Genomic DNA, 23,251 nt, shown 5'->3' with positions numbered 1-23,251 from the left:
TATAATTCCCAAAATGATCCAAACATGAAGTAGACATGTGGGGAATGTAAAGTAATAACAATTTTTGGAGGTATCACTATGTATTATAGAAGTAGAGAAATTGAAAATTGGAAATTTGCTATTTTTTAACAAATTTTTGGTAAATTTGGTATTTTTTTATAAATAAAAATGAATTTTTTTTACTTCATTTTACCAGTGTCATGAAGTACAATATGTAACGAAAAAACTATCTCAGAACGGCCTGGATAAGTCAAAGCGTTTTAAAGTTATCAGCACTTAAAGTGACACTGGTCAGATTTGCAAAAAATGGCCAAGTCCTTAAAGGGAACCTGTCACCGGGATTTTGTGTATAGAGCTGAGGACATGGGTTGCTAGATGGCCGCTAGTACATCCGCAATACCCAGTCCCCATAGCTCTGTGTGCTTTTATTGTGTAAAAAAACAACGATTTGATATATATGCAAATTAGCCTGAGATGAGTCCTGTCCCTGACTCATCTCACGTACAGGACTCGTCTCAGACTAATTTGCATATGTATCAAATCGTGTTTTTTACACAATAAAAGCCCACAGAGCTATGGGGACAGGGTATTGCGGAAGTGCTAGCAGCCATCTAGCAAGCCATGTCCTCAGCTCCATACACAAAATCCCAGTGACAGGTTCCCTTTAAGGTGAAATAGGGCTGAGTCCTTAAGGGGCTAAACATTGACTTTCACAGTGATCTTCCCTTTAACATTGACTTTCACAGTGACTGCCCCTTTAACAGTGACTTTAACAGTGACCGCCCCTTTAACAGTGACTGCCCCTTTAACAGTGACTGCCCCTTTAACAGTGACCGCCCCTTTAACAGTGATATTTTACAGTGGCCGTCCCTTTAACAGTGACTTTTACAGTGCCACCCCTTTAACAGTGACCGCCCCTTTAACAGTGATATTTTACAGTGGCCATCCCTTTAACAGTGACTTTTACAGTGACCGCCCCTTTAACAGTGACTTTTACATTGGCCGCCCCTTTAACAGTGACTTTTACAGTGGCCGCCCCTTCGAAAGTGACTTTCACAGTGGCCACCCCTTTAACAGTGACTTTCACAGTGGCCACCCCTAACAGTGACTTTCACAGTGGCCACCCCTTTAACAGTGACTTTCACAGTGGCCACCCCTTTAACAGTGACTTTCACAGTGGCCACCCCTTTAACAGTGACTTTCACAGTGGCCACCCCTTTAACAGTGACTTTCACAGTGACTACCCCTTTAACAGTGACTTTCACAGTGACCGCCCCGTTAACAGTGGCGCCCCTTTAACATTGACTATTACAGTGACCGCCCCTTTAACATTGACTATTATAGTGACCGCCCCTTTAACAGTGACTATTACAGTGACCGCCCCTTTAACAGTGACTTTTACAGTGACCGCCCCTTTAACAGTGACTTTCACAGTGGCTGCCACTTTAACAGTGACTGCCTCTTTAACAGTGACTTTCAAAGTGACCGCCCCTTTAACAGGGACCTTCATAGCGCCCGCCCCTTTAAAAGTGACTTTCACAGTGGCCGCCCTTTTAACAGTGACTTTCACAGTGACCGCCCCTTTAACAGTGACCTACACATTGCCCGCCCCTTTAATCAGTAAAGAAAAATAGCTGGGTTGTTATGGGAAAACTGTGTTTATAGCAGTTGGTATTTGAAGAGAAAGACTTGCAGGCTTGTATTGGGGGGCTCATTTTTTTGGGAATATCTCAGGAACGGTACGTCCTAGAGAGCTGAGACCCGGTCTAAAACCTTCCCGGACACCTGATGTACCGGTGTGCCAAATTTGGTGAAGATCGGTCCAGTCGTTTGGTCGCGCATAAAGAACGTCTAGACAGACAGACAGAAACTCATTTTTATATATATGAGATGATGACCTTTGGGGAATTTTTTATTAATACATTCTACTTAGCTTGGGCTTAAAGTTTTTGTAATTGGTCTTTATTAAAAATTGTCAATAGTTTGTCTTCTGAAGCTTTCAGTCTCACAGCATCTGCAAACTGTTCCTTTACCTTCTCAATGAAACCCATCAGAGACTGTTTGATGTGTAGCCCTTACTTGGAGTGCCCTGACAGCTCATAATGTAGTTCAGCATTTATAGAAGTGAAAAAGTTTCCATAAAATCCCGATCTGACTGAGACTCTAATTGCATTCTCCCACCATTTAGTGTGTGGGGAGTGAGTTGTGTGGGCGCTGATTCACAACTTCTGATGCCAAGGCTATTAGAGCTGTCGTGCTGATTTTTCCTAGTAAGAAATCCTCCACCTGGTTACATAACATTACGTTTTTCTGACTGATGTGACATGACATTTACTTAAACAGCCTGCATTTATTATATGATGGACATTATTATCTAAAGTAAGGGTTCAGAATTTATGACCACAGATCCTCCTACCCTAAGGTAATCTCCGTTCTAGTCACAGAGATTATTTAAAGGAATTCCCCACGATTGAACAACTTCCTAAAATTTTGTTCAGTTCTACAGATATTTTACGAACTACACTTTTTATACCTGATGTTTTGGTAGAATTTTCAGAATAAGCCAACATGAGGAATAAGACTGTTTAACCAGTACATGACTGCATATGAATGCATATTATGCAGTATCAGGTTCCAGTTATTAGTTTTCCCTGGAGACTAGCCGCTATGATGTCTCCCATACACAGCACATGTAGAGGAGCGGAGGTCCTGCTCCTCTGTCTTTCTCTTACACACACAGAAGCATGGAGGACTCAACACGGCAGTACAGAGCTGTAAGCTGTATGAAGCTGATGTTCCAGCATCGGGGCGAGGTAAAAAAGTACTAGAAGCATAAACACCAGCTGTCTCCTCCCTTTCCCCTAGCCATAGAATAATATGGGCAGTAACTGTAGCCTGATGTCTGAGTAAGGGCTCATGCACACAAAAGTATTTTTTGTCTGTGTCCGTTCCGTGTTTTCTTTTTGCCGCCCGTATGCGGAGCCATTTATTTCAAGGGGGCCGCAAAAAACTGAAACGACCTATTATTGTCCACATTACGTACAAGGATAGGACTTTTCTATTAGGGGCCAGATGTTCCGTTCCACGAAATGCACACAGTCAGTATCCGTGTTTTGCGGATCCTTGATTTGCGGACCGCAAAACACAGTACGGCCGTGTGCATGAGCCCCAAAGCTGAAATGACATTTTCCTCTTTGCCTTTTTTGAGGACACATTTTACCAATGATTTGAGGGTGAGTGATTAGTGCAGGAGGAGGGAGTCTGGTGGAGAAAGAGGCATTATATTACAGAGCTTTGTATCTTCGCTACTACTACTGATTGGGGAGAAAATTGATGCAGTATTTAGACTTTAATGAGTGCTGCCCTAGAACAGTTCACAAGTGCAGCAATTTTGCTTATGCTCCATGAATATCCCACCCACAGTCATCCTACATGCACAGTATGTGAGAGCATATGTGTCGTATTCATGTTTCTTATATAGCACTAACTTATTATGCAGCACTGTACAGAAATTGTCATTATGCACATCATGTCTTGCGCAGAACATTCTGGCAGTTGCATACCTTCCAGTGATCTGATGTCACCGATATATGTGTAATAACTTCTTTGCATAAAAAAAAGTCCTAAAAATCAGAAAAGCATAAACATTAGAGGGGTTGTCTGTCTATAACGTTATTTTAAATCACTTACTAAGGTATATCAGTTTCCTCTAATGCTTGTGGTACCCATCACCTCCTATTTTCCTGCTTTTATACACTGCCCGTCTCTAGGGGTTACGGCCAGCACTGCAATGCAGCAACGGTGGCCACGCTTGCATACTACAAGTAAAACGGCTGGCCTTTCTGGTGGCCGGGAATCACGGGAGCGAGTGCACATATGGTTCGGTGTTCTATCAAAAAACCTTACCTCGTTAAAAAACCTAGCGCTCCCTGTAATTTTACCTTACCCGTGCCAGGGTAGTGCGCTTGCGCTGAGGCGCACACCCCCGGAAGTTGAGGCGCACACCCCCGGAAGTCACGAGGGGTAAGGTTTTTTAACGAGGTAAGGTTTTTTGATAGAACACCGGCCTCAGTGGTGACGTGTACAAGAACATCACGTCACTGCAGGGGCTCAGTGATCATGGAGTGGAAGTGCGGGTGTGTACACTGCCATCAATCTGTACAACAGAGCAGAGATCTGAATCGGTGGCCCATGTTAGTCTACTTTCACACTGGCGTTTTGGCTTTCCGTTTGTGAGATCCGTTCAGGGCTCTCACAAGCGGTCCAAAACGGATCAGTTTTGCCCTAATGCATCCTGAATAGACAAGGATCCGCTCAGAATGCATCAGTTTGCCTCCGTTCAGTCTCCATTCCGCTCTGGAGGCGGACACCAAAACGCTGCCTGCAGCGTTTTGGTGTCCGCCTGACAAAGTGGAGCCAAACTGATCCGTTCTGACACACAATGTAAGTCAATGGGGACGGATCCGTTTCCTCTGACACAATCTGGCACAATAGAAAACTGATCCGTCCCCCATTGACTTTCAGTGGTGTTCAAGACGGATCCGTCATGGCTATAGGAGACATAATACAACCGGATCCGTTCAAGACGGATGCATGCAGTTGTATTATTGTAACGGAAGCGTTTTTGCAGATCCATGACGGATCCGCAAAAAAACATTAGTGTGAAAGTAGCCTTACCTGACTACTACCCTTACATTCAGTTTCTACAGGGCCAACTGATTATTCATTGCACAGTCGCTCTTTCTAAAGTCTTGCAATCTTAATGAATGACCTTTTTTTGCTCTGTAGAGTGGAGAAGCCTCTGGCAGCAATGCCTGCAGTAACTCGTGGACGGCCAGCTGGCCGGATCCCCAGCGCCAGATCCCGCGGTGAGGATTTCCAAGCTTGATCTTCATTATATTACATTGCTTATTTCATAATTATGTAGATGGGTTTGTTATCTGGTTAAAGAATCAGCTGGCCAGATCGGATGTACTTCAGATGCTTGGTGGAGGGAACACAATGGCTGAGAGTTGAGCCGGATTTACATGAGCAAATTGTCGAGCTGATTATTGGGAATGAACGTTAGTACAAATGCTCATTTCTGATGATCATCTTGACGCCGATCACTCGATGAACGAGCGTGTTTATTGGGTGAAATAATCATATATGTGGACACCTGAATTATTCAGATTGCCCTGTGTAAACAGCGATCTGTTGCCCAAAAACAATGAATCTGTATGAGGATGAGCAGGGGAATAGCTATAGGGGGTGCAGAGGTAGCAGTCACTACTGGGCCCTGGAGCCTGAGGGGCCCAAAGACAACAGTATTATAGAAAGGGCATGCTGGGAGGGACCTGGTATAGATTTTGCACTGGGGTTCAGAATCTTCAAGTTAATCTCCTCCGGCTGGAGGGAAGGGGTTAGGTCAAGAATTTGCTATGGGGGGGTTGTTTTAATTTTTGCCTCAGGCAGCAGAAAGGCTAGGTGCACCTCTGCCACAAAGCACTGACGGAAAGGCGGCACAGGCTGAACTCTTGCCTTTAGCTACACCCCTGAGGATGAGCAATTGCTGTAAAGACCAATCGCCCTCATACAGTGGAGGTGATCACTTCATGTACATGCAGCTCTTCACCTCCACTGACAGGCAGGCAACTATCAGGAAGGAATGGTCCTTTCCCAATAATTGTCTGCTCAGTCGGCGCCTGTAACTGTTCGTACCGCAAAGTTATCGATTTGATGACATCTGTAGTTTAGCATCATGTGTAGTTAGTGTAGAAGACCACATAAATGTAGACCACAAGTTGTCATCTGCCAACCACATGAACCAGCGTGGTACTAGTTAAAAGCCCAGGGCCCTGTTCATTTTATCTGCTGATCCTGCACTGAATTACAATGAAGCTGTTCTGTGTGCAGATCTTTGGCAGGTGCGGATTTTCTGAAACCGGGCCTAAAAAGATTTCTGACATGTTGCCAAAATGTGTTGTAAATGTATTAAGAAAATAATTGATGGCTATTAAAAAAAAATTGTTTATCATTAGCTCAAGTCAGAATAATGGAGTGAAAAAGTCGCAAATTTTTGCGCAATCGCTAAAACTGCGCAAAAATTTGCGACTTTTTTCTGCTCTGCACTATGCTCGCCAGTTTTCTGAAAGTGGGCGTGTTTTCTTATGTAAATGAATCTCTAGACAGATTTACTATTGGAACTATTTAAAAAGTCGCAAAAAAGTCGCAATTTCACTCCAGTGAGGACCATGCTTATCTTATGAGACTTTTTAATAGAACATGCGACTTTTTCATAAAAACGTGCGACTTATTCGTAAAGATGTGCGACTTTTGTAAAGCTGCTTACTGACGGATAAACTGCTACCGTCAAACCACATTTATTACAGTCTTAAAGGGCCGATCATAAATCTGACTTGGCTAAAACTGACTTTAGCCATATGTGAAAGTGGAGTGAGCTGTCAGAGTCATGATAAATCTGGCCCAATGTCTCCAGAATGGCAAAGAAACTGATGGCATGAGGTTACTGAAGGTATCGGTGGTTCTCGGGACTTGAACAGAGTTACGCCTCATGCACACGGCCGTTGATTTGGCCATTCCATGCATTGGGGACCACAGTTTGCGGTCCCCAATGCGCGGGCAACATCCATCAACTTGAATGGGTCCGTGGTCTGTTCGCACCGCAAAAACTTAGTGCATGCATTACTTTTTTGCGGTGCGGAGGCACGGACAGAAACCCCACTGAAGCACTCCGTGGTGCTTCTGTGGGGCTCCGTGCCTCCATTCCGCACCAGTCCTTCCGGATTGCGGACCCATTCAAGCTGTTTGCGGGCCGCAATACGGGCACGGCCGGGCTACGGCTGTGTGCATGAGGCCTTAGAGTTTTACATGTTCTAGACCAGTGTTTCCCAACCAGTGTGCCTCCAGCTGTTGCAAAACTACAACTCCCAGTATGCCCGGACAGCCTTTGGCTGTGTGGGCATCCTGGGAGTTGTAGTTTTGCAACAGCTGGAGGCACACTGGTTGGGAAACACTGTTCTAGACGGTCTCAGCCAGGGAATATAACTATGTGGGTGCCCATAATTTAGTTATGTACCCGCCTGTACTTGTTTCCTTCTTGTATTCTTCTAAAGAAAATGCTCAGAATTTATGTAACGTTTCCTTGAAGCTGCTTAGATATAATTTATCATTCCTATGAACATGCTATCGGTTGTCTCTGCCGCTACACATTGGCCACTCATTTATCTAACCTGACAGGTGCCTATTACTGAGCCAAAGGCAGATCTGTGCAGCACATTCAATTCTTTCTTGTTATCACTAGGTTTTGCCAAGACATGTTGCGCTGGAGCAGAATATTCGGAAGTTCAGTTCATTGACATGTTTGTGTTCATTGTTCTGATCAGGTGGCCGCATGGGGTATTCTCCTGCAAAGCCAGGTATTCCTCCCCCTCTGTCCTCTGTGTACACTTGGGGGAGTGGGATCACCACACCTCTCCGTCTGCCAATGCTGAATACAGAGGTGGTCCAGGTGTCAGCTGGCAGAACCCAGAAAGCAGGAGTCACCAAGTCTGGGAGGATTATCATGTGGGAGGTGAGCACCAGTGAACTCTGACCCATGTTACATACCGGAGACCTGTACTTGTATTATAGTTATAGCAAGGCACATGAAGGCTGCAGAGCTAAGTGGAAAGGTAAAGTAAGGCAAAGAAAGTTTAGATGGGAAGATGGACCGAATGAAATGGTTGAGAAAGTATTATAGTTATAGCAAGGCACATGAAGGCTACAGAGCTAAGTGGAAAGGTAAAGTAAGGCAAAAAAAGTTTAGATGGGAAGATGGACCGAATGAAATGGTTGAGAAAGTGACCTACTACCAGGATCTACAGAAGAGTATGATTTCTTTACCCCATGTGAATTTAGTGCACTTTTTCAGATATTCCCTTTTTTTTTTTTTTGCTCCAGTGCATCTAAAAGTTTCAAGTACTAGCAACTCACCTTGGTTAAAAATATCCTACCGTTTTGTGTATACAGCTCCTATGCAGCCCCATTTTTTTTGTTGCTAACATATAGATAGCACGTTAGCCAGAAGAGGGGGTGGATGGAAGAGATTAAAGTTGCCCAAACACATTAGATGAATGTCGGCCTAACCCACCAACCATCTAATGATTTTGGGGGTGTCACGACTCTCTCTCAGTGGGTAATGCTGTTTGTAAGTTGTATTGGGCATGTTGGATTTTAGTAGCCCAATTCTTTGTTTTCACGGCATATAAACCGCCATAAGAGCTGTCTGTTAGTGATCTATTTCCCTCTTCTTAATGAGAACATATGCATGCTCGGCTGAGCCGAGCATGCATGTATATGAAGGGATCAGGGTGAATAGCTGATTTGAAATGCTTGTTCAATTTTCAAAATGATGGCCACCTGAAAGGAATATTCAGATTTTTATGATATTGATAACTTCTCCCCCGGATAGGTCCTCAATAGGGATGAACGAACCTGTGGAGGTTCGGGTTCGCCCGAACTTCAGGTCAAAGTTCGGTTTCGGGACCCGAACTTGACCCCGAACCTCATTGAAGTCAATGGGGACCTGAACTTCACCTTATTATTTTCCGTTATATCATGGTTATATCGGAAAATAATAGCATTCTTAAGACAGAATGCAAAACAATATGGCCATTTAGGGGTTAAAAAAACACCTTACCCGAACCACTTGATCGCGCTGCTGCAGCTTCTTGTATCTTCACTGAACAGGATCTGCCAAAGGACCCGCGATATGCGTGCTGACATCACCACGTGGGAGAGCGCGGTGATGTCATGCACATCGCAGGTCCTGTACAGTGAAGATAGAAGAAGCTGCTGCAGCGCGATCAGGTGGATGAGGCGAGTTGTTTTTGTTTTGTTTTTTTACCCCTAAAAGGCCATATTTTTTTGCATTCTGTCTTAAGGATGCTATTATTTTCCGATATAACCATGTTATAACGGAAAATAATAAAATCACCCGAATCCGGACTTCAGTGAAAAAGTCCGGGTTCGGGTACCTGAACTCGCAAAGTTCGGTACGAACCCCAACTGTGCAGTTCAGGTTCGCTCATCCTTAGGCCTCATGCACACGACCGTTTTTTTTGCGGTCCGCAAAAACGGGTTCCGTGATCCGTGTCCGTTTTTCCTTCCGTGGGTCTTTCTTGATTTTTGGAGGATCCACGGACATGAAGGAAAAAGTCGTTTTGGTGTCCGCCTGGCCGTGCGGAGCCAAACGGATCCGTCCTGACTTACAATGCAAGTCAATGGGGACGGATCTGTTTGACGTTGACACAATATGGTGCAATTGCAAACGGATCCGTCCCCCATTGACTTTCAATGTAAAGTCAGGAGTCCCTATTATACCATCGGATCAGAGTTTTCTCCAATCCGATGGTATATTTTAACTTGAAGCGTCCCCATCACCATGGGAACGCTTCTATGTTAGAATATACCATCGGATTTGAGTTACATCATGAAAACTCATATCCGACAGTATATTCTAACACAGAGGCGTTCCCATGGTGATGGGGGCGCTTCAAGTTAGAATATACTACGAACTGTGTACATGACTGCCCCCTGCTGCCTGGCAGCACCCGATCTCTTACAGGGGGCCGTGATCAGCACAATTAACCCCTCAGGTGCCGCACCTGAATGGGTTAATTGTGCGTATCATAGCCCCCTGTAAGAGATCAGAGGCTGCCAGGCAGCAGAGGGCAGACCCCCCTCCCTCCCCAGTTTGAATATCATAGGTGGCCAGTGTGCGCCCCCCCCCCCCCCCCTCCCTCCCTCTATTGTATTATCATTAGTGGCCAGTGTGCGGCCCCCCCTCCCTCCCTCTATTGTATTATCATTGGTGGCCAGTGTGCGGCCCCCCCTCCCTCCCTTTATTGTATTATCATTGGTGGCCAGTCCTGGTTGCCATGGTTACTTAGCAATATTAGAAGCATCATACTTACCTGCTGCGCTGTCTGTGACCGGCCGGGAGCTCCTCCTACTGGTAAGTGACAGGTCTGTGCGGCGCATTGCTTAATGATCTGTCACTTACCAGTAGGAGGAGCTCCCGGCCGGTCACAGACAGCGCAGCAGGTAAGTATGATGCTTCTAATATTGCTAAGTAACCATGGCAACCAGGACCGCAGTAGCGTCCTGGTTGCCATGGTTACCGATCGGAGCCCCAGCGATTAAACTGGGACTCCGATCGGAACTCACCGCTGCCACCAATGATCGGGGGGGGGGGGGGAGAGGCCGCACACTGGCCACCAATGATATTAATACAATAGAGGGAGGGAGGGGGGGCCGCACACTGGCCACCAATGATAATACACGGGGTGCGGCACCTGAGGGGTTAATTGTGCGGATCACAGCCCCCTGTAAGAGATCGGGTGCTGCCAGGCAGCAGGGGGCAGTCATGTACACAGTTCGTAGTATATTCTAACTTGAAGCGTCCCCATCACTATGGGAACGCCTCTGTGTTAGAATATACAGGGAGTGCAGAATTATTAGGCAAGTTGTATTTTTGAGGATTAATTTTATTATTGAACAACAACCATGTTCTCAATGAACCCAAAAAACTCATTAATATCAAAGCTGAATATTTTTGGAAGTAGTTTTTAGTTTGTTTTTAGTTTTAGCTATTTTAGGGGGATATCTGTGTGTGCAGGTGACTATTACTGTACATAATTATTAGGCAACTTAACCAAAAACAAATATATACCCATTTCAATTATTTATTTTTACCAGTGAAACCAATATAACATCTCAACATTCACAAATATACATTTCTGACATTCAAAAACAAAACAAAAACAAATCAGTGACCAATATAGCCACCTTTCTTTGCAAGGACACTCAAAAGCCTGCCATCCATGGATTCTGTCAGTGTTTTGATCTGTTCACCATCAACATTGCGTGCAGCAGCAACCACAGCCTCCCAGACACTGTTCAGAGAGGTGTACTGTTTTCCCTCCTTGTAAATCTCACATTTGATGATGGACCACAGGTTCTCAATGGGGTTCAGATCAGGTGAACAAGGAGGCCATGTCATTAGATTTTCTTCTTTATACCCTTTCTTGCCAGCCACGTTGTGGAGTACTTGGACGCGTGTGATGGAGCATTGTCCTGCATGAAAATCATGTTTTTCTTACCTTTCAGACTTCTTCCTGTACCACTGCTTGAAGAAGGTGTCTTCCAGAAACTGGCAGTAGGACTGGGAGTTGAGCTTGACTCCATCCTCAACCCAAAAAGGCCCCACAAGCTCATCTTTGATGATACCAGCCCAAACCAGTACTCCACCTCCACCTTGCTGGCGTCTGAGTCGGACTGGAGCTCTCTGCCCTTTACCAATCCAGCCATCTGGCCCATCAAGACTCACTCTCATTTCATCAGTCCATAAAACCTTAGAAAAATCAGTCTTGAGATATTTCTTGGCCCAGTCTTGACGTTTCAGCTTGTGTGTCTTGTTCAGTGGTGGTCGTCTTTCAGCCTTTCTTACCTTGGCCATGTCTCTTAGTATTGCACACCTTGTGCTTTTGGGCACTCCAGTGATGTTGCAGCTCTGAAATATGGCCAAACTGGTGGCAAGTGGCATCTTGGCAGCTGCACGCTTGACTTTTCTCAGTTCATGGGCAGTTATTTTGCGCCTTGGTTTTTCCACACGCTTCTTGCGACCCTGTTGACTATTTTGAATGAAACGCTTGATTGTTCGATGATCACTCTTCAGAAGCTTTGCAATTTTAAGAGTGCTGCATCCCTCTGCAAGATATCTCACTATTTTTGACTTTTCTGAGCCTGTCAAGTCCTTCTTTTGACCCATTTTGCCAAAGGAAAGGAAGTTGCCTAATAATTATGCACACCTGATATAGGGTGTTGATGTCATTAGACCACACCCCTTCTCATTACAGAGATGCACATCACCTAATATGCTTAATTGGTAGTAGGCTTTCGAGCCTATACAGCTTGGAGTAAGACAACATGCATAAAGAGGATGATGTGGTCAAAATACTCATTTGCCTAATAATTCTGCACGTAGTGTACTGTCAGATCTGAGTTTTCACGAAGTGAAAACTCAGCTCTGAAAAAGCTTTTATGCAGATGGATCTTCGGATCCGTCTGTATGAAAGTAGCCTACGGACACGGATGCCAATCTTGTGTGCATCCGTGTTTTTTCACTGACCCAGTGACTTGAATGGGTCCGTGAACCGTTGTCCGTCAAAAAAATAGGACAGCTCATATTTTTTTGACGGACAGGATACACGGATCACGGAGGCGGATGACAAACGGTGCATTTTCCGAGTTTTCAACTGACCCATTGAAAGTCAATAGATCCGCAGAAAATCACGGAAAACGGAACAACGGCCACGGGTGCACACAACGGTCGTGTGCATGAGGCCTTAGTCTTTAATACCAGATCAGTGGGCATCCGATACCTGGTACCCCCAGTAATCCACAGTTTTTGGCAGCCGCCAGTGCTGAACTAAACAGTGGACATAGCTGGAAGCAGAAGGCGCCATCCATAGTGGTCTGCCGGCATACTGCAGCTTAGCTCCCACTCACCTGAATTCCATTATAATGTATTATTGTATCTCTGCGTGATATTAGTAATGTGTAATTATCCAGGGATTGATGCTGTGGAGGAGTGTTAATAAGTGCAGCATTTAACATGTTGTTTTAGTAATACACATTACATAACTAATGCCGTCATATGACTGTTGTGAGATTCATCATAGTAACGTAGACCTTTGAGACTCCTTGGCAGCAGTGTCTTTCTTTTCTAAACGCCTTTATGATCCACTTATTGAAACGCAGTTGTCTTTGCATCAGGATAAGTCAATGTAATCTGATTAATTGCTTTTGCATTTATATCTCCTTATGTCTTTTACGTCATACATTTGACTTTTATTCATCGTTCTTTTAGGCCCCCCCATTAGGCGCTGGAGCTCCTTCTCTTCCAGGATCTGTAGAGCATGCACAGCCTCAATTCATTTCCCGTTTTTTGGAAGGCCAGTCCGGAGTTACCATAAAGCATGTCTCCTGCGGCGACCTGTTTACTGCTTGTTTGACAGGTGTGGATAGAGCAAATCTATAAGGGTTAGCTTGTGAAGCCATTTAGAGACATGGGACCACATTTATCATTTGCATACTCCAATTTTATGGCATGAAAAAGTTGCAAACTGCACCTTTGTGACTTTTTCAAAGTTTTTGCGCCAGTGCCCTCTCTCCGTCGGCCTCGGCACTTTTCTGAAAAGGGGGTGTGACGAGGGAGGGGGAGGGTCGGTGACCCTGCCACTTTTATCATCTTCTACGGCAGATATCTGTTCATGTGTACGGACTGCCGGCTGCTGCGTGTAGTTTATGACGAGGCGTACATCTCGTCATAAATTGGGCTCAGCTTTCGGCAGCATGCCTGGTTATTACAGCCCGGCGTACACTGCCAGGCTATGATAAACCTACCCTATAGAGCAGTGGTGGCGAACCTATGGCACGGGTACCAGAGGCGGCACTCAGAGCCCTCTCTGTGGGCACCCGCACCCTGAAAAAAGTCTATGGTGTACCAATATGCCTTAGACTTTCCTGCCATTCATCAGCGCAGGGGGTACTATGAACGACACAGGCAGCGCACTGAATGCAGGCCGGCTATTATAGCTACATGATAAAGTACATGGAAGACATACTATATTGGACTGTAGTATTCAGGTTTTATTACTATGTTGGCACTTTGCGATAAATAAGTGGGTTTTGGGTTGCAGTTTGGGCACTCTGTTTGTTTGTTAAAGGTTCACCATCACTGCTATAGAATATCTTTCTAATGGTCTTCATAGATATAATCCAATGGTTGTCAATCATTTGTGAATATAGAAACAAGAAAATGAAATGGAAATGCTTTCATCTCTTTCCAGACAGGGGGATCATCATGACATTTGGCAGTGGGAGCAATGGTTGCTTAGGGCATACCAATTTTAATGATGCCACTCAGGTAAGGTTTATTAACTTTATTACACTGTTGATTTAGTTAAATACACGAAAGGTCACTTGCCGAGCAGTTCCTATCATTCTCCTAAAAAAAAATATTTTAAAAAAAGACACTGGCTTGTAGAAATATTATTATGTGCTATAGGAAAAACTCCATCTTTGGAACACACTAAGGCTTCTTTCACACGCTCAATGCGTGAGGTGAACGCATTGCACCCGCACTGAATCTGGACCCATTTACTTCAATGGGGCTGTGCAGATGAGCTGTGATTTTCACGCATCACTTGTGTGATGCGTGAAAATCGCAGCATGTTCTATATTCTGCGTTTTTCACGCAACGAAGGCCCCATAGAAATTAATGGGGCTGTGTGAAAATCGCACAAGTGCGGATGCGGTGCGATTTTCATGAATGGTTGCTAGGAGATGATAGGGATGAGCAACCCCGGACCCTATTAAAATATATTCACTGTATTATTTTCACTTATAACATGGTTATAAGGGACAATAATAGCATTCTTGTAACGGATCTCCTGGCACCCTGACCAGGTACCTCCGTCGATGGATGCTCCTAGTGCTTCCCGAGGACTCCAAGCACTCCATTTGACACCGTAAGCACTGCAGACCCCCACAAACCGCCGAAGCTTGGTTGAGGTCTCGCCGTCTCCTACCCACCCTGGACCTACGACAAGACTCCAGGCTCCAGTGGGTGAACCTCTCCTAAATCCAGAGAGCAGGAACAGCTCTTACAAGAGCTAATAGTATAGCCAGGGGAGTATAGCAGATCTTCAGCGTATAGCAATCCCCAGTGTCGATCAGTTACCCAAACACCAGCCTCAACATGATGAAGGGTAAAACAGGAACTCTTTACTGAACACACAAGCATTGACTTATACAGTACACATTTTTCAACAAGGTTACCACCCACAGGGTTTTGTAAAAACAACCAATAACCACGTACAATACACTCAGACACTCCCACACAAAATCCTCCCCTCTGCCTGTGATACAAAAACCCCACACAATGGGTTGATGCAATTGTATCACAGGCAGGAGAATACACAGTGTCTTCTGTCCTGGAGACAACCAAGGAGTAAGTCAATTCTCTCTTAGGACAAAGGGAAATCGCCAATACACACGTGGGGACAATAGGACAGACATCACTACTCAAATATACAATGTCCCACCCTTTACAGTACACATAGACATTTAACATATCCCAAAATGGCACGAATTAGACCAGGGGTTCAATTGTTAGTAAAATTCCTTTGTGAACAAAGGAAGCCTGGCTGATGAAAGGGCCCATAATCCTGGGGCAAGAGGCTGGTAGCCAGGCCTCTCCACCACCCAGTGGCGAGGTTGGTTTTCGTCACAATTCTTAATACAGAACTCTTACTAAAATGTTGATTGAGGGGTTAAAAAAAAAAAGAACTTTCCTTATCCACTTGATCGCGCAGCCGGCATCGTCTTCTTTCAGGACCTGCAAAATGACCTTTGATGACGTAATAGCGCTCACCACGTGGTTAGCGTGGTGACGTCAGCGCAGGTCCTGCTGAATGAAGATAGAAGATCCTTCTATCTTCATTCAGCAGGACCTGCGCTGACGTCACCACGCTAACCACGTGGTGAGTGCGATTACGTCATCCAAGGTCCTTTTGCAGGTCCTGAAAGAAGAAGAAAGAAGATAATGTCGGCTGCGCGATCAAGTGGATAAGGAGAGTTCTTCTTCTTCTTTTTTTAACCCCTCAATCGACATTTTAGTAAGCGTTCTGTATTAAGAATGCTATTATTTTCCCTTATAACCATGTTATAAAGGAAAATAATAAAATCTACAGAACACCTAACCCAAACCCGAACTTAAGTGAAGAAGTCCGGGTTCGGGTCTGGGTACCACATTCAGTTTTTTATCACGTGTGTGCAAAACGCATTGCACCCGCACGATAAAAACTGAACAACGCAACGCAATCACAGTCTAAACTGACAGAAATTGCGCACGCACTCGCGCGGGTTTCCCGCAATGCTCACACGATGCATCCGGAGCAAATCCGGGACGCCCATGTGAAAGGCCTAAGGCCCCTTTCACATAAGCATGACTGATTAGATCCGGATGCGTTCAGGGTGCGTTCAGTGAAACTCACACCATTTTGCAAGCCAATTCATTCAGTTTTGTCTGCGATTGCGTTCAGTTTTTCCGCGCTTAATGCGTTTTTCACGCACGTGATAAAAAACTGAAAGTTTACAAACAACATCTCTTAGCAACCTTCAATGAAAAACGCATCCGCACTTGCTTGCGGATGCAATGCGTTTTTCACGCAGCCCCATTCACTTCTATGGGGCCAGGGCTGGGTGAAAAACGCTGAATATAGAACATGTTGCGATTTTCACGCAACGTAGAAATGATGCGTGAAAAACAACGCTCATGTACACAGACCCATTGAAATGAATGGGTCAGGATTCAGTGCGGGTGCTATGCGTTCACATCACGCATTGCACCCTCGCGGAAAACTCGCTCGTGTGAAAGGGGACTCTGTCAAAACTAGTGCAAGGAAAAACTGGAACAAGTGCCCATAGGAACCGAATAGATTTCACGTCTCATTTTTCAGACACCTGGAGAATGAAAGCTGCAACTAATCCACTTTTCCTTGTTTTTTTTATAAATTTCTCACCATATCCCCTGCCAGTTCCCCCTTCCAAACCCACTTCTGTTTGGTACCGATTAAAAACTAGATAGATACTAGAAGATAGATTATAATTGAATTCCACGTCTGACCGCCATCTTCTTCTCCTTGGACTTTGTATATACTCATCACCAGCAAGTCTCTGTTATGTGAGTAACAACAACTGCTGCCGTCACCCAAAGGGTATGTTCACACAACGAATTTTGCAAACCTGCCTACAAAATTGAGCATGGTTTTTCTTGTGTTTTTATGCTTTTTTTTTTTACCAATGGGTTTTCCATACAAAACTGCATTTTCAGCTTGTGGTTATCGGTGCTGATTTACACTAAAAACCATACAAAAAAACGCATGGACACACATGGAGCTGTTTTTTATGCTTCCTATTCATTTCAAAGGGAGACTGTTTGTTTGTTTTTTCCACATGGAAAAAAAGCAAGTTTTGCTTCTTATTATTGAAATTAATGGGAGGCGTTTTTTGGAGCCGATTTTGAGGTGGAAACGCTCTGCGCCAAACAAACAGTGTAAACTGGCCCAAAGTCTTTTTTATTTGAAATTTTTCTTTTGGAGCTCCAAAATGGACAGAGGGTAGCTGGCCCATAGTCTTTTGATGGCACAGATAGTACTGCCTCCCTGTCCGTTTGCGATGGATCTTTCTGCATCCACTCTCATGCTAATTGCAACGCACAGAGCAAAGAAGTCTAGCTGGACCATCCTGATAAAGACAAAGGAAACAGGAAATTGACAGATAACTATAGGTGGATTTTACCAGTAAGTCTTGGGCTACTTTCACATCAGTGTTTTCCTTTTCCTATGATGGATCTCAATACCGGAGGAAAACGCTTCAGTTTTGTCCTTATTCATTGACAATGGGGACAAAACTGAACGGAGTGCACCAGAATGTATTCCGTTCCATTTGGTTGGGTACTGATACTGATCAAGACGGATCTGGCATGAAACACAATGTAAGTCAGTGGTGCTGGATCTGTTTTCTCGGACACAAAAGAAACGGATCCGACGCCTATTGACAATGGTTTTAGTGCCGAATCCGTCTTGGTCACCTTAGAGAAAATACAACCGGATCCATTCAGAACGGATGCAGCCGGATGTATTATCAAAACAGAAGCGTTTTTGCTGATCCCCTGCCTGATCCAGCAAAAACACTGATGTGAAAGTCGCCTTAGCCTCAGTAACATTAGGACCACTTACCGCTGTACGGTTCCTCCATACAGCATCATATTACAGAGCGTTTATCCCCTCTACTTCTGAGCTCTCAACAGGACCGCACCTTCCTATATCTCTTCACTCCTTTCTGCCTAACCCCTACCTGTGCTCTTCATTCTGAAAGCAAAGACTAACATCCTTCATATTCTAAATCCCACTCTTGTCTATAAGACTTTTCTCTCGCTGCACCAGTTCTCTGGAATGCTCTACCCTGGATAATCAGATTCATTTCCAACATCCACAGTTTTAAGTAGGCTCTAAAAATGCATCTTTTCAGGCAGTCAGAAGTTAAAAAATACTTTTTATTATAAAACACAAAACACAGATTAAAAATTAACCAATCAGGACAAATAGGTTGGCATCACTGGGTCATAAGGTATCTAATATAGTCAATATTTAACCCACTATCCCCCACTTTGTACTAGCTGTGGGGATTTGCTCAGGTAGTTAGGATAAGCGGGCGCAGTACAGAGGCAAAATGCAAGTTCGTAATTCAAACTTCAGTGTTTATTCACACAAATCTTTAAAAAAAAATCTTAAAATCTGGTCCGGTATTCGACCTCACCTGGCAGCACATGCAAATACCTGTTTTCCCAGACCAAACCTCTCACTGTGTCACATACCCCCCCCCCCTTTGTTTAACCCTGAGGGGGTGAACACATGCCAGACAGTGTACCTGGGACAGGACATCCACGTTTCCCTGTAACCGGCCTGCCCTGTGTTCCACCGAAAAACTTAAAGTTTTGTAGGGAGAGAAACCATCGGGTGACCCGGGCATTTCTGTCCTTGGCCTGGCTCATCCACTTGAGAGGGGAGTGGTCGGTCACCAGGCGGAATTTTCTCCCCAATAAATAATAGTGGAGAGACTCGAGTGCCCACTTGATAGCCAGGAACTCTCTCTCCACCATACTATACCGGGTCTCGGCTGGGGTGAGCTTACGGCTGAGGAATACAGCGGTATACTTCTCCCCGTTGACTTCCTGAGACAGTACAGCACTGAGGCCTACTTCGGAGGCATCGGTCTGTACTATAAACTCCCTTTTGAAGTCAGGTGTCACCAAAACCGGGGACCCACACAGGGCCGACTTCAAAGCGGAGAAAGCCTCTTCCGCCCAATCATCCCAGCGAATCATCATTGACTTGTGTCCCTTCAAGAGCCCTGTCAATTGCGCGGCCACCGTAGCAATGTGGGGGACAAACCTCATGTAATAGCTTGTTACTTGCCTAGTGTAAAATTGTGTTTGAGAGCAGCACCAATGACCTTGAAGGATGTTCTCGGAACTGCCTGCTCCCGGTGACCGCATGTGTTTCAGAGCGGCTGGCGGCGCAGGCACAGGTAAGGACTTGCCTCTGCATCGCCGGGCTTGGGAATAAAGATGGCAGATCGCATGTGTTCGTCGCCGAACACTGCGAACTGGCCATCACTGTTCAGGAATGCATCAGTTCGTCCTTGACCTCAGATCCATTCGGTCATTAGAATAGCATACAAAATCCAGATTGACGGCAGCATCTCCATACAATAAGGTTCTTTATTCACAGTGGGTCTATGATAAGCATGTGTACGAACGCACCAGTAAAAAATGCTACGTTTCGGCTACATGGCAGCCTTTCTTAAGCATAACATGAAGTGAAATACAGGGGTTTAAATAGTGCTCATACTCCTCCCCTCAACTAAATATTCCAACTAATTGTGTTATTATATAAAAAAAACTGCCTCCAAACAGACATAGACCAATGCCAGTGTCTCTTATCCTATCCACTTACCAATAGTGACTCATTTGGGGGCATTTAAAACAGGTCTCGTGGGACACAGTCATAGGTTTCACATCATGATGTACATCTCAGCGTTCCCCCGACGCCAATGCGCATGCTCAAGTGCTTTCTCCACCTCTTTCGGACATGTGACAAGTTCTGATTACGTGACGCATCACGTGAACATAATTCTGTCAAGTCAGCGCCCGTACACATTCCTAACCTGACACAGATGACTTTTTTTATATTACCTTATCCCGGGCATATTTCAATATAGCTTCTTTATTCATGATGTAAAACACCTATGGCAGTATCCCACCTGTCATAAAAAATATATAACTCAATATTGAAAACAACTTCATCATACTGACACTAGATTAGACATATAGACATTATTCAGTTCCACTTACAATACAATCAATGTTCAATCCATGGGGTTGTAATGATCTCAAATTCTAAATCCATCTGAATTCTGTCTTCCTCAATATCATATCTATGTCCCCCTCTCTTCTCAGTGAACCCACAGCCAATCACCCTATACCTTAACTGATTAATCAAATGGCCTTTCTCAATAAAATGTTTAGCAACTGGTTTATCCAACATGTTTTTTCTGATCGTACTCTTATGTTTATTTATTCTTTCTCTAACTTCCATAGTGATCTCGCCCACATATATCAGGCTACATGGGCACTGTATCATGTCGATGACATCACGTGACCTGCATGTTCAATAGTTCTTAATTTTAAATACATACCCTGTATAAGGATGATTAAAAGAGTCACCTTTGATCATATTGCTGCATTTACAACAATTCAAACAGAGGAAATTCCCCATCTTCCTCGGGGGCCAAGTATTTTTGTCTCTCTAGCTGTTTACCCACAAAATCCGCTTTAACCAGCCATCATGTAAATTGGTATTCCTCCTGTAAGCCATCAATGGAGGTATTCCAAACTATCCTATTGAGGGCAAACCCTTCTGTAGGATACTCCAATCTCTCTTCAAAATATCAGATATGTGGGCGCTATGTTTACCAAACATGAATACAAATGGAATCCTCCGTACATCTTGTTTTAGTTTGCAGTATGGTTTCTCTTTCAACATCCTTAACCTTTTCGCTCGATCTCTGCAACATCCTCCGAGGATAACCTCTAACAATAAATTTGTGACACATTTCATCAACTCGAGCATCAAAAATCCGATCATCTGAAACCACTCTTCTAAGGGTCCATTCACACGTCCGTAAGTGTTTTGTGGATCCGCAAATTGCAGATCCGCAAAACACAGACACCTGCAATGTGCGATCCGCAATTTACGGACCGCACATCACAGACACTATAATAGAAAATGACTTTTCTGGTCCGCAATTGCGGACTAGAATAGGACATGTTCTTTTTTTTTCAGAAACGAAATTGCGGATCCCGAAAAAACAGATGCGGTTCCCGAAAATATGGATGTGGATCCCGAAAATGCAGATTCGCATCAGTTCCAGGCCCATTGAAAGTGAATAGGTCCGTAAATTGCGGACCCAAATTACGGACGTGTGAATGCACCCTAACTCTAAGGAGTTGGATCCAGGGGAGTGATTCTAACATTCGTCGTGGATGTGCACTATAGTACCATAACAGATTATTCCTATCTGTGGGCTTTTGAAACAAATCAGTTTTAATTCCACCATTATCCACAAAAATCCTCACATCCAAAAACTGTAATTCATTAGTGGATGTTGTCATAGTAAATTGCAAGCCTCGAATGGCACTATTCAAGTGTTGATTAAATAGCTCCAACTCGATATTTGTATCCGCCTAAATCAGAAAAATGTCATCGATATAGCGCCACCAGCACAGGATCCCCTCCATAAATAAGCACACAAACTTGTTCCAGCTCACCTCTTTGGTTGATACATGTAGTCCCGGTTCCAAGAGCCTAGGGGTGTGACCCCGCTGCAAATAGCAAAATGTGAAAAGACTGCTCTGGATTTGTATAGAGATCCTCAAAAATGTCTCCTTTATTCGTAAATGATATTAACAGCAGACATATTCACCAGTACACAGGATCAGTTGACGCGTTTCGGAACTACGTCCTTAGTCGTAACAACATAACAAAATGTAGCACCATATTTAAATACATTTCTAATCCTCCTTCCCACATTTTCAGGGAGGGGAAGCTGACATCATTGGTTGCTCCATTATGTTAACACCCCTCACACCTAGCACATCTAATCAAAGTAGAAAATGACTTTCACATTGTGCAGAGACCTGAAACCCTTTAACTCCTTATAATCTATGGTCCCGATTTATTGAGATCCATGTAAAGGGCAAAATAATAAAAGGCGCCGGAAAAACGCACAATGTGAACGACATGAAAACTAAAAACAGATAACATTCATTAAAAATAGATAAATAAGGCCTTCCCTTTCTTGCTATTCCTATTTCACTGTAAGGAAATATTGTATTGTATTATATTATATCACATTATATTCCATGGATCCATATGACTATAAGACAGAGCATACTGCATGTAAATGAAGACAGAAAACAAAAAAAAACTAATTATACATATGGAATATATGAATAAACAAAAGTACATTCAGATTTATTGGAAGATATACATAAGCTGCTTTTTTAAGTTTAACCCTGTGGGGACCCACCCGCTCAATCTAAAGATCCAAAATGCCTCTCGCAAGAGGAGTTTTTTTGCGATGGTCACCTCCTCTTGCGGGCGCAGATACCTTTTCAATCGCAAATGCAGTAAAATTGCTGACCTTGCGAGCAAGGACCTGTATAAAATGTTTTGCTGCATTTGAGACACCCAAGGCATTGGGGTTACTAATGTAGTTTAGATGTTCCAAGAGTCTGTTTTTAAATTTTCGCATGGTACTACCTATATAAATTTAATCACACTCAGAACAACGGATAATATACACAACTCCCATTGAGTTGCAATTAATATAATTTTTAATTGAAAAACAACAGGAGTGGTCTGAAGAATCAAAAGATTGTATGGGGGACACATATCTGCAGCATTTGCATGGATTGCTCCCACATCTGGTGAACCCTCTGTAACTAAGCCAGTTGGATCCCTTTTTATCGCGATCCGGTGCTGGATGTGAACAGAGATGGAGACAACGAGTTGGACAAAGTAGGGGCTCTCATTGGCACTATTTGACAGCCCGATTTCAATGCATTATATAGGATTTTGTCGTCATATACATGTAATAAGGGCGATCCCTGTGGGGGAATACATACGGGCTGCAAGGAATTGCAGCTTACGTATGCATTTGGAGGAGGAATTTTGTGCGGTGGACAAGAGGCTAAAAGCTAGGAACTATCCAGACTGGATGCTGCAAAGAGGTAGAAATATAGCCCCCCCCCCAAAAAAATAGGTATATTATGCTTTTTGGACCCAAGGAACATAAATTTGATAAGATGAATCAGGTGCTGGATGTGAGCCGACATGGAGAGGAGAGGCGGAGAAATAAAATACGATTTTATCTATAGCATCTAGCAAAGAATTCAATAAAATATGTTCAATCGTTAAGGGGTGTCTCCCTATTCTATAAGACGACGAAATCCTATATAATGCATTGAAATCGGGCTGTCAAATAGTGCCAAGGAGAGCCCCTACTTTGTCCAACT

At 44.0% G+C, this 23,251-nt stretch overlaps 1 protein-coding gene across 1 annotated transcript in view; it reads left to right on the top strand.

Moving 5' to 3' along the window:
• Positions 1-23,251, top strand: part of LOC122924328 (serine/threonine-protein kinase Nek8-like) — a 126,398-nt gene that overhangs the window by 56,343 nt on the left and 46,804 nt on the right. Inside the window, exons 6-9 of the mRNA XM_044275307.1 lie at positions 4,789-4,868; positions 7,386-7,573; positions 12,914-13,061; positions 13,896-13,972. Of these exons, the coding sequence (XP_044131242.1) occupies positions 4,789-4,868; positions 7,386-7,573; positions 12,914-13,061; positions 13,896-13,972 (493 nt within the window). The remainder of the gene's footprint in view (positions 1-4,788; positions 4,869-7,385; positions 7,574-12,913; positions 13,062-13,895; positions 13,973-23,251) is intronic.

The sequence above is a fragment of the Bufo gargarizans genome, chromosome 1 (genome assembly GCF_014858855.1).
Source record: "Bufo gargarizans isolate SCDJY-AF-19 chromosome 1, ASM1485885v1, whole genome shotgun sequence".
NCBI lineage: Eukaryota > Metazoa > Chordata > Amphibia > Anura > Bufonidae > Bufo > Bufo gargarizans.
This window is presented reverse-complemented; position numbering and strand designations above follow the sequence as displayed.